Source organism: Mastomys coucha, unplaced genomic scaffold, assembly GCF_008632895.1.
Source record: "Mastomys coucha isolate ucsf_1 unplaced genomic scaffold, UCSF_Mcou_1 pScaffold22, whole genome shotgun sequence".
Classification (NCBI taxonomy): domain Eukaryota; kingdom Metazoa; phylum Chordata; class Mammalia; order Rodentia; family Muridae; genus Mastomys; species Mastomys coucha.
The window spans coordinates 80,168,634-80,179,983 of NW_022196905.1; the positions used below are offsets into that span (position 1 = coordinate 80,168,634).

The following is an 11,350-nucleotide window of genomic DNA, read 5'->3' on the forward strand; positions in this document are numbered from 1 at the left end:
TTATTATCCTTAGGTTTGGTCTTCTCATTGCGATCTGGATTTCCTGGATGTTTTGGGTTAGGAACTTTTTGCTTTTTGCATTTTCTTTGACTGTTGTGTCAATGTTTTTTATGGTTTCTTCTGCCCCTGAGATTCTCTCTTCTTTCTCTTGTATTCTGTTGGTGATGCTTGGATGTATGGCTTCTGATTTCTTTCCTAGGTTTTGTATCTCCAGGGCTGTCTCTCTTTCTGATTTCTTTATTGTTTCTATTTCCATTTTTAAATTCTGGATGGTCTTGCTCATTTCCTTCACCTGTTTGATTGTGTTTTCCTGTAGTTCTTTAAGGGATTTTTATGTTTCCTCTTTAAGAACTTTTAGCTCTTTACCTGTGTTCTCCTGTATTTCTTTGAGGATGCTACTTATGTCTTTCTTAAGGTCCTGTATCATCATCATGAAAAGTGATTCTTCAAGCATTTGTTGCCCATCAAGATTTCAAGATTTTTCTTTTCTTTTCTTTTCTTCTTCTTTTTTTTTTTGGTTTTGGTTTTTTGTTTGTTTGTTTTGTTTTGTTTTGTTTTTTTGTTTTTTTGTTTTTTTTTGAGATAGGGTTTCTCTGTGTAACCCTGGCTGTCCTGGAGCTCACTCTATCTGAGGCTTGCATAGAATAAATTATGTTAGCAAACATTAATACTGGTCATGTAACTGGACTATTCAAACATAAATTAATGATTCTATTGTATAGGCTATACACAATAGTGATTGTTGTCTCACTAATCTGATTTTGGCTCTTTATACACTTCAAATGTAAGCATTGTAAGTACTGTGAATGCCCTTTCTGCATCTCTTACTTCCATCCCACGTGTTTAATAGCTTCTTTTAGTTAATTTTAAATTCTTTGATGAAGCTAAGCCACAAATAAATTATTTATCTTAGTCATTGTTTTAAGAATTTATTATTTAGTGATTTCAATTATTAAAGTGATTTGTCAGGAGCCATCATAGAACAAGCTAATAACTAACAGGTGATCTTTCTGAGATGATCTGCTTCAGAATATAATCTATGACAGACTTGGTTCCATAGGCAAAGCCCAGGAGAAAGTAATTTTAGGAAAGATTCCTGTTATTAATATGCTTTTCCTGCTATTATTAATCATATATAACAATCACTAGGTATTAGTCAACTCTGAGCAGATCTCTTCAGATCTACTAAGATGTACTGTCTTGTAGTGATGTTATATAGATGAATAAATGACTTCTTAATTCTTAATGATGATCCTATAAGAATTCCTAAAATTATATCAGTGATTATTGAGCTCTTTTATAGTGGGACTGCTATTAGATCATTTTCTGATAGTCAATACTACAATGAGAACTCTTCCAGTCTCCCAGGTGTCACCACTTATTTTCCCCTTAGATAGTAATCAGACATTCTACTACTCAGAGTATATTCCAAGAGGTTGTAAAACAATTAACCAAAGGCCATAAAATGGAACTAATGATTTATCACAGGTGCTAGAACAGATTAAGATCTTGACTGGGTTTATCTACACAGAACTTCACTAATAACTTATGGTTTTAACTTTCAATGAACATGTGGAGCTGTGACAGTGATGAATATTTAGCCAGATAATTACCTCTAATGGACATGAATGTAAACAATCACTCTTATAAGCTTCTTATTCAATTTATGATTTGAATTTTATGTGTGAATTTATGATGAACTTTTTCTCATGTGATCATGTATTCTGAAAGATGTATAAGTACTGAGGACAAAGAGATGAGAAAAAAAAATTCCCTTGCCCCACTTAGGGTCTTTCTGCTTTCCCCTTTTCTTAGATAGTTTTCATGGGAAACTTTTTACAACTTAGTAATAAACGATATAGATACAGTCTCTTTACAAAGTGTCCCCTTTTCCTCCTGTGCCTTCTGACTAGGAGGCTGAAAGTTAAAGCTACACAGTTCTTGCTGAGATGAAACAAAGACCACACTACTTAGTCTTCTACCTTTAGGTTGGAGGGGTCAATCGCCTAAGCCAGCAGTTTTTTACACTCAGAAAGAGAAAGAAAGTTTTTAGGACTTTTTAGAAGTTATCATTGGCATTTCAGTATAGTTAGGGAGCTAGAACGTCTGGAGACCCTCAGTCTCAGCCATACCAGAGTCCTACTCTGTACCCATCTCTGTCTCTACTCTCTCCAGGCCAGGAGGTTCACAGCAGTGATTTCTAACAGACACTATTATGGATGCTAACAAGTGCTGGCTGGCAGGAGCCTGATATAGCTGACTCCTGAGAGACTCTACCAGTGCCTGACAAATACAGAGGTGGATCCTTTCAGCCAACCATTGGACTAAGCACAGGGTCCCCAATGGAGAAGCTAGAGAAAGGATCCAAGGAGCTTGAGGGTTTGCAGCCCCTTAGGAAGAACAACAATATAAACCAACCAGAACTCCCAGAGCTCCCAGGGACTAAACCACCAACCAATGAGTACACATGGAGGAACCCATGGCTCCAGCTGCATATGTAGAAAAGGATGGCCTTGTCGGTCATCTATGGGAGGAGAGGCTCTTGGTCCAGTGAAGTCTTGATGCCTCAGTGTAGGGGAATGCCAGGGCCAGGAAGTAGGAGTGGGTGGGGTTGGTGAGCATGGCGGGGGGGGGGGGGGGGGGTTCAGAGCGTTTTTTTTCATCTAGTAAAAAATGTTTAAAAAAAGGAAAAAATTAAAAAGGAGATTTGCCAGGGATATTCACACATATGCTACCAAGTTACAATAAGACTAAGCATAAACCCTCATATCGAGGCTGGATGAAACAGTCCAGTAGGAAGAAAAGAGTCCCAAGCACATGTGAAAGAGTCAGAGGCAGCTTCTCCTCCCATTGTTGGGAGTTCCACAAGAACATCAAACTATACAGCCATAAGTTATATCCAGAGGACTTAGCTCAGACCCATGTAGGCTCCTCCATCTCAGCCCGATAAGCAACACTGGTGTGCTTCTTCCCAGCAGTTAATTATATGACAATTTAAATGTCCAAAGAAGTGTACATTAAAACTGCATGATCTTTAGAAAGTTAGAAAATTATAATAAAGACAAAACAACTTAAATATGCCTAAAGGATTATTTTATTGAAATGACTGGAAAGGAAATAGGTTCTCAAGGAAATAATAGTAAATCCAGTTTTTCACAAACTATTTTGCATACATTATTGTCTTGCATTTTTAGCTCCATATTGAACATTTGCAGTATTACATGTAATATAATTGTGAAGCACATAGAGTCCATGGGTCAAATTCAAATGAATACCATATAATACATAGAATAAATAAAAGAATAAAATTTCTTTTTCCATGTAGATTAATTCAGAAATATATCATTTTGTAGCGTGATCCAAAGATGAAAAGATTTGTACATTTCCAGTTTCAGTCAATTCTGTGAAAAAAAGATGTAGAATCAGTTCTGTTGTGTTAAACCAGTCGTTCTCAACATTGCTGACACTGTAACCCTTTAATACAGTTCCCCATGTTGTGATTACCCCCAACCATAAAATTATATACTTTTTCATTTTATTGTTGCTATATAAATGCTGTAAATATCTGATATGCTACTTCTGTGAAAAAGTCATTCAACTCCCAAAGGGGTCCAGACCTGCAGATTGAGAACTTCTATGTCATATTAACTTGCCTCTCACCATTAAAACCAATTGGTTTCCAAACACGCTCTATTGATCCTCTCCCTGGAGACATATAAACTCCTATTCAATGCCACATTGGCTCATGAGAAATTTTTGCAGAATTTATAATCTCTCTTCAGGGCTGAGAGGTTTTATAGTTTAGAATCTGAAAGCTATATTCTCTGCCCTGCTGTACCTCTAAGTACCTGGACTGAGTAACTTATTTTTAACTCCTGAATGAAAGAATGATTTTAAATAGAGTAAATACAAAATTTATGAGACCTACAGTACACATCGAAATGAAAATTGACCTGTAACAAAAGCAAAAATATATATCCACATAAAATATTAAAAAAACCTTCATTTCTGCTTTTTTTTCACAGCATGATAATATGAGATGTAAAAATAAAAGCTTTTGGAAAATGATAGATCTATACCGGTGGCAAACAAATAAAATGAAAGTTCTTTGAAATATAAATTTTGTCCAGTGTCATGTTGGTAAGAAGCAGTCAACCAATGAAACCATAGTAATAAGTGAATATTTTGATGACGTTTGCTACTCTGCTGTGTCCATAAAAGAGAACAAAATATAAAAAGACATAAAATATAAAAATTATCATTCTGCTATTTAGTTTCCAAGAACTTACCAAAAAAATGAGGAGGAGAAAATAACCTGGAAATCCTCTTAGACCTTAAATGCAAACATACAAATAAATAAATATACATTTTCCCTCTTAGTCTAACACTTGCTTACAGTGTGTTCCATGTAGCAAATGAAATGCTGCAAATTTTTGTTTTGTTTTTTGTTTGTTTGTTTGTTTATTTGGTTTTGGTTTTTGGCTTTTTCGAGACATATTTTCTCTGTGTAGCCCTGGCCGTCCTGGTACTCACTCTGTAGACCAGGCTAGCCTTGAACCCAGAAATCTGCCTGCCTCTGCCTCCCAAGTGCTGGGATTAAAGGCATGCGCCACCATTGCCCAATCTTTTGACTGATTGTACATATGGTCAAAAGTACAAATAAACTGTAGTATGTGAATCATATAAAAGCTCGAGCAAATTTTAGAACTCTACAAAAGAAAATTTGTTACCAAAATCTAATAAGATTGGCAGATTTAATTGTGGTTTAGTCTAGCTTAATACTCTATAAGTCAGATTTCCAAATCTACCAATTCAGTGTTCTTGCAATTATCTGTACTCAACATGCAATTACTTTTACCTAGATAACCGGTTATATTGAATATGTGGTAACTAGGCAGTAGGCACTGGGAAGTAGGTTGAAATGAAGATCTCCAGGTGATTCTGTTTTGTAGCTAACCCTGAGTTTCATCTATTTACTAATGAGCTATATATCAGTTCTTTCATTCTAGAGCTCTCGTTTCCTCTATTATTGTCACCATATATACATTTTGAGGGGGAATTAAAAGAAAGAAAAATTGAACTTACAGAAACGGAATGAAGTTGTTGAGTGGCAGGGAACTGGAGGGTGGGGTTAAGCAGAAGTTCTAGGTACTGCAGAAGATCTTGGACAGACATATCTGATGGAAGGAAAGGTGCTACTTGCTGCAGAAGGTACAGAACTTTGGACTGAGGAAGGGGCTGAGAAGAAACCAGGGGAGTCTGAGGAAAAGTCTGCACAATCTGTGCCAGGAGCTGGACCAGAGGCTGAGGAAGGTGCAGATTAGCAAGATCTGCCAGGCTGGGGATTTGAGAGTTAAAGAGGCGAAGCACAGTTTCAGAGTTGAGGAAGGGCACCTGCTTGTGCTTGGGAAGGATGGTGGCTTTAGCTTTAAGGAAGGATTCCAGTTCAGGAGAAATGGCAGGCCCAAAAGATGGCACCACAGGGACTTGAGCAATAGGCTGCATGTTTTGTGGGAGGGGATTGCAAGAGATGGTCTGAGCATATGGAAAGGCCTGGGGTTGTGACTGGATGCTGGGGTGAACTTTAGCCTGGAGCACATCCTAGAAAGAAAAGAACCATTAGTCCACAATTCAGCAAAGTCGACATTCTTGATTAATAATCTTTTACTCAATGATAAGCAAAAGAAGGAACAACTACAAAAACCTTCATTTGCTTAAAAAACTACCTTGACCTAGATGAATACGGTGTCTAATTGCTCTAAATCTAGCAGGTTGACGCTTGATGCAGGAGGATTACTATTACTTTGAGACCACCCTGAAATAAAAAGTAAGTTCTAGGCAATCCTGGGGTACATACAGAGTAAGGCTCTTTAAAAAAGATACACAAAGTAAGAAAGTGTTGTCTAGAGTCACATGAAGAATAAGTAAAGTGTTCTTAAGGGATTTCTCGTAACCTATCCTACTCGTGGATGAATTATAGTGTAAAATAAAACTGACGTTCAAGATTTTTCAAAATCTTTTCACTTTATCCCAAGCTATATCTATATCTGTAGCTATACACTTTGGTATTAAAGAGCATTGATTTCTCATACTCTGTGGGCTGATAATAGAACAAAGTGGTTTTGTATAATTAATTTTAAAAGGTTTAATGGAATATCAATCTCTAGTTTGATTTGAAAATATAGTGTGAGCAGCAAGCAATTTAGTGGGGAACTAACTTAAACTATTCCATTCCATTCCATTCCATTGAGTGAATGGCTAGAAGTGTGGTATGCTAGTAGAATGTGATGCTATTCAGATAAGCATTAATTTGAAGGCATGCTCTGCTAAGTTATGTCACAGTCTAAGTAGTTTTGCATTCAGTTGCTCCATATTTCACTCCTCTTTTTGTGGACTAAAAATGCCCTTCAGACCAGGTAAACAAAAAATATAAATGCTATCATAAAACAAAATCTTCAGAAAAACCATTGAATGCCAGTTAACTCCGAGCATGAGAAATTCTTAAAGAATGTTTTTGGCCTAGGAGTGAAGTAAATATACCACAAAGAGACTAAATCAGCAAGATTCTTCATTTGGTAGGTGGTCAGTTCAGTGCCACATGGTCAACACATCCTTTCATCAACATATTCACTTAGAAAATAAAAGGAACACGTTTTCTACTGGAGAAAAGCTTGTGTTCATCATGAAAACCAGACAACTCCACTAGTAGCTGCAGTCATGATAGAGAAAATGTATTGATGCCCACATGAACTTTCTAGATATGAATTCTTGATGAGCAGTTTACCTCTGCCTGCAGCTGACCCATGAGATTCACCTTCTGAAGTTTCTGCCAGAAATAAACAATACATTAAAAATCTCAAACTTTTCATCTTCAAAAATAAAGCATGGAAGTAAAATACAATGGGTTTACCTCATTGGTACTTTCAATAGATTCCTTCAGAAAAGTAAAAAAAAAAAAATCATTTAGTTTTAATGAATATGCAGAATTTCAATACATATTGAAAATAAAGTTATTTAGTAAGTTATCTATCAGGTTACTAATGGGAAAATTGATGAACTTATTTTCAAATTATTTAAAACATTGTGCAAGCCTACTTATACAAGGAAAGTGAGTGCAGTCAAGAAAGAAAAATAAATTAGTGAGCAAAGTATACAAAGAGATATGTAAACAAGGCTACTTGGTTCTTTCTCTGTCTACAGATGATCTTTAAATTCTGTTCTTAAATCAAAACACACAAAGATAATTGAAAATACAGACTAATGACAATACAGTATTATAATCACTCTGAGTTCACTTGCTACTATGCTAGGCTTCAAATAAACCATGAAAAATGAATACTTCCTCTGAGGTATTTGCAGCATTGTGAAGAGAAAATAATAAGCAAATGATAAGTATTTCAAGGTAAAGACATCTATGTGATATTCTCAGGTAAATTTATAATTTCATTGTATCCCGTTGATTCTTATTTTATGTAAATGATAGCTTTAATAACCAAATGTGTCTTACTGCAAGCCAGCCTACCTACTATAGAGTAAGCATGTCATTTCTACTGATATCTGTCATTAGTTGATACTATGGCTCCTAGCCAATGAGTGCCAAAAGGCACACAGTGAATATTAATAATCCAGGTCAGATTAAGGAGAGCTCATGGTAATGAATAAAATTGTGAGCTTCTAAAATAAAGAGGAGTTGAAGATGCAGTGATGACATTTCATATAAGAAACTAATGGCAATTAGATCATGAAGCAATCCAGATATTATTTTGCCCCTAATCATGTAATGGATATTTACTTAAGTTAGAGTGTGAGTAACATGATTTAACTCAACAGAAAGATGACATTTACTGCCTCTGAGAGACAATTGCCTTACCTCACTGGAAATACTATCAGTCTGTAAACAGAAATACATACATATATATGTTAAATTATAGTCCAATTAGAACATCAAGATCACTAAAAAAGATAGTAATTTTAGAGTTGGAAATTTGTTTCAATAGAAACTCTTACCTCAGTGGATACAGTAAATGCATTGTTCTGTAAAAGCAAACAAACAACCAAAATGCATTAGTAGTTACTATATCTACTTTGTTACTAAACATACTTTCCTCTTTTACCTCTTTCAGAAATATATATATATATATATATATATATATATATATATATACATATACATATATATATGGCTTTCATAATCTTGAAAACATATTTACAATTTCTTTAATCTTTTAACAAATTTGTATTAGTACATCACTGTATTATATAAATGTATACATAATCTTTGATAACTGGCAAAAGTTACTTTAATTTCCACTAAACAGTTTTTTTTTATTATGCCTGTGACTCTACTCATAGCATGGCCACAATTCTTGATTACATTTCCTTCTCTGAATACCTCTTTGGAGAGGCACCATAAGACTTGACCTGTTCATCTAAAGAGATGCATACACTATCTTCAGAATGAGATAGTCAAGCTGCACATGTGAGTATACTTTTGCAAAGCCATTTTTATTTGATGTATTTCTATTGCCTTTCTCATTTCTTATTTTTGTTTGTTTGTTTGTTGTTGTTGTTGTTAGAGAATTTGTGACACAATAATGCTGTAAGCATTTTTCCAACTTGGAGACCCTACAGGAACTTTGAGACACTGCGTGATTCTCAAAGAGGCAGTGATTAAATAAACAGATCCTAAAGTCTCTGTTGATTAAGAGCTACCACTGCTGTTATTGTGTGTAAGCAAGCAGACTCCTCTTTACACTTTAATTACTTAGAAGCTTCTTTACACACCTCTCTTGCAAGAGCAACTGCCACAAGGCAGGCGAGGATGAAGACCTTCATGGCTGTCAAGTCCTGTGAATGACGTGAAGAATTAGTAACGGAATAGTCAGTTAACAAGTCAAGATCTACTCTGGTCCTTAAATACTATTAAATATTACACTCAGACTTCAGCCGCAGCCACCATCAGTGGCCTTCAGCTCATCTCTCTCTCTCCGTTCTTTTGTGTTAACTCTCTTTTGTTAACAGTTGTATGAATGCCTTACAAAAGCTATGAAGAGCTCATAACTACCTGAACATTTCACAATCAATTTATTTAACACTCCTGAGCATTTACAGGTGACAAGACAGTGAACGAAATATTAATATCTCAGCTCTATGGAGCTTCACTTCTAGCGTGAATGGTAGACAATGTGTATTAACTGTCTTGTTGCTTGTGAGTTATCACAGCATGAAAAATAAAAAAATTAAATATATTTATAAAGCATTCTTTCCAATACTTGAACATGGAAAATTATCCCATAAGTGAAAAGAAGTGTTTTTGGTTTTCCTGATGGATGCTGTATTATTCATTATTAACTCTTCCTTGTCTAAAGCCTCCTCCACAAGTTTCATATAATTCAATCATCCTAGATTAAAAGAAAGTTGTATCTTTGTATATTTTAAATGTGGGGAGAATCCCACTGCAGTTCTTATATTTAATCCTTAGCATTTTTTACACCAATTTTGAATCAGAACTTCACTGTTATATGGAATGCTCTAAGCAACAGTTCTTTCTATTCATCGCACTTCCATGATCACTGCTTCTAAGTCAGTTCTGATTGTTCTAGAATTACTTTTTTTAAGAAAATAGAAGACATTGTTTCTGTTTTCCGCATGGTTTCTAATATTTCTTGTAATACTATGAGTTAGATCAAGAACTCCAAGTCCCTGGACAAGTTTTATGGCTACAATCTCCTTGCTTATAGCCATAACTTTGCATCTAAGAGCTGTATAGTAAATATCTATTTACCATGATATAATTTGAGTGCATTATGCTAGTAAAATACATCAAATCAAATAAAATATCTTACTCAGGAGGCAATTCTTAGTCTCCCCTTTATAATAACCACTGGCTTTGTGATTTTTTTTTTTTTACTACATGTAACCAATTTTATGAAGCCCGTAGTCATTATAATTTGTACCAAATTTTTCTAGGCATTTCTGACTTTTAAAAGTCTATCCTTTAAAATAATCTCATTGTTTTTAAATATATAATTTTAAAAAGCTATGTCTTAAGTAAATCTGTTCTTCCTATAATATACGTTAGTATGTATTTGAAATAAATAATGAAAATAATATTTCAAACTTACGTCTGAAGTTCTTACCTTTAGCGGAGGACAAGAGAGGAGGTGAAGCTGAGAGGATGATAGTCTGTCAGATGCTGTGACTGTATATATACTGCACTTAATGACATGCTAATTTTGTGGTTTGTAAATTATTCAAAAAGTCCCCTTAATTCCAAGAAGTCCACGCGATTACAAAATGGTTTCTTTCTATTGTCTTTCCCAAGAAATTCTGGGGTACATTAAACAAGGCAGCAATTCAGAAGCTGGTGACAGAACTTGTCCAGGAAAGGCAATTGTCCAATAATTTAAAATAACTGCATGTTCCTCCAGCCTAGTACATAGTTCTCAGCCCTCTCCCCAGCTTAGTGGGGGCCTTTAACCTCAGTTATGCGGCAATGATATAGAAACATCAAAGATACACAAAGGTTTACAGGGACCAGGATTTCATCTTGACCTGAGCACTAAGAACTCAAAATGCTAAGATAGCCTAGCCATATGTAGCAAACTCTTGATGGCTCACATTCACCAGATTTTGGAAAAAATACATTAAACTAATATTCAGTACAAAGGGGGAAGCATTTTATATAGTAATAGAACAAATCAGAAAATGAATCTGTAGTTTGTATAAAAAATAAAAACTCTGAATCTGTAATAATAAGTTTGCAAAATGGGCTGAAGATAAATCCAATTCTTTGCTAAAGCATATATATATATATATATATATGGCTCAGGGCTCTACAGAACACACAAGTAAAAGTATTTCTCTCTCTGTCTCTATATCTGTCTCTCTTTTGGCACTTTTATTGAAAATAGGCATAGAAATTTACTTACTTAACAAGCAGTTATCTTTTACTCCTCCAGTTATGATAGTCATAACAGATTATAGACTTTTATCTTTTTAATGCTATATGTAACAACCTATCATTATATTGTCATTTTTTGCAAAGCAATTTGAAGTTGCTCTTTTTTCTCATTATCAACATTTAGGAAATGAAGATACTGTATGGTTGTATAACTTTTTCAGTCTTGATACATTTAATTGCTAAGTTATCATACCCACTCCATGTTTGTCTCTCTACAGCTAATTTTTATTTAGCCACATGTAAGTTCCATAACCCACACTTTTAACTTTTCTGGGATTTTGTTGTGGAAAAAAGCCAAATTGAAATGTAACATTTTTGTTTCAATGTATACAATTTAATATGTCTAATGAAGAAATGATACATATTTGATGAATGTAGTGGTGAGTT

At 34.7% G+C, this 11,350-nt stretch overlaps 1 protein-coding gene across 3 annotated transcripts; it reads right to left on the reverse strand.

Annotated features, from left to right (window-relative positions):
• Window positions 1–3,076: 3,076 nt before the first annotated feature.
• Csn2 (casein beta) lies at window positions 3,077–10,176 on the reverse strand. Of its 3 annotated transcripts, none has more exons than XM_031342039.1 (8): window positions 10,140–10,176; window positions 8,785–8,847; window positions 7,871–7,891; window positions 6,911–6,934; window positions 6,785–6,826; window positions 5,086–5,601; window positions 4,290–4,333; window positions 3,077–3,401 (listed from the first exon to the last, which is right to left on the reverse strand). In XM_031342039.1, exons 2-7 carry the CDS (start codon window positions 8,833–8,835, stop codon window positions 4,328–4,330), a joined length of 660 nt encoding a protein of 219 aa, XP_031197899.1. In that variant the 5' UTR covers window positions 8,836–8,847; window positions 10,140–10,176; the 3' UTR covers window positions 3,077–3,401; window positions 4,290–4,327. The 3 variants fall into 3 exon arrangements, with proteins under 3 accessions (XP_031197899.1, XP_031197898.1, XP_031197900.1); XM_031342038.1 differs by lacking the exon at window positions 10,140–10,176 and adding an exon at window positions 8,008–8,034 and having other exon boundaries at window positions 8,785–8,835; XM_031342040.1 differs by lacking the exon at window positions 7,871–7,891.
• Window positions 10,177–11,350: the final 1,174 nt, after the last annotated feature.

Bases quoted from the DNA above. Each gene is read 5' to 3' on its own strand.
- Csn2 (XM_031342038.1), bottom strand. From the start codon at position 8,835: ATGAAGGTCTTCATCCTCGCCTGCCTTGTGGCAGTTGCTCTTGCAAGA. The intron at 7,892-8,007 runs GTAAGAGTTTCT...TTCTGTTTACAG, and splicing joins CATTTACTGTATCCACTGAG to ACTGATAGTATTTCCAGTGA. The intron at 5,602-6,784 runs GTAAACTGCTCA...TTTTCTTTCTAG, and splicing joins TGGGTCAGCTGCAGGCAGAG to GATGTGCTCCAGGCTAAAGT.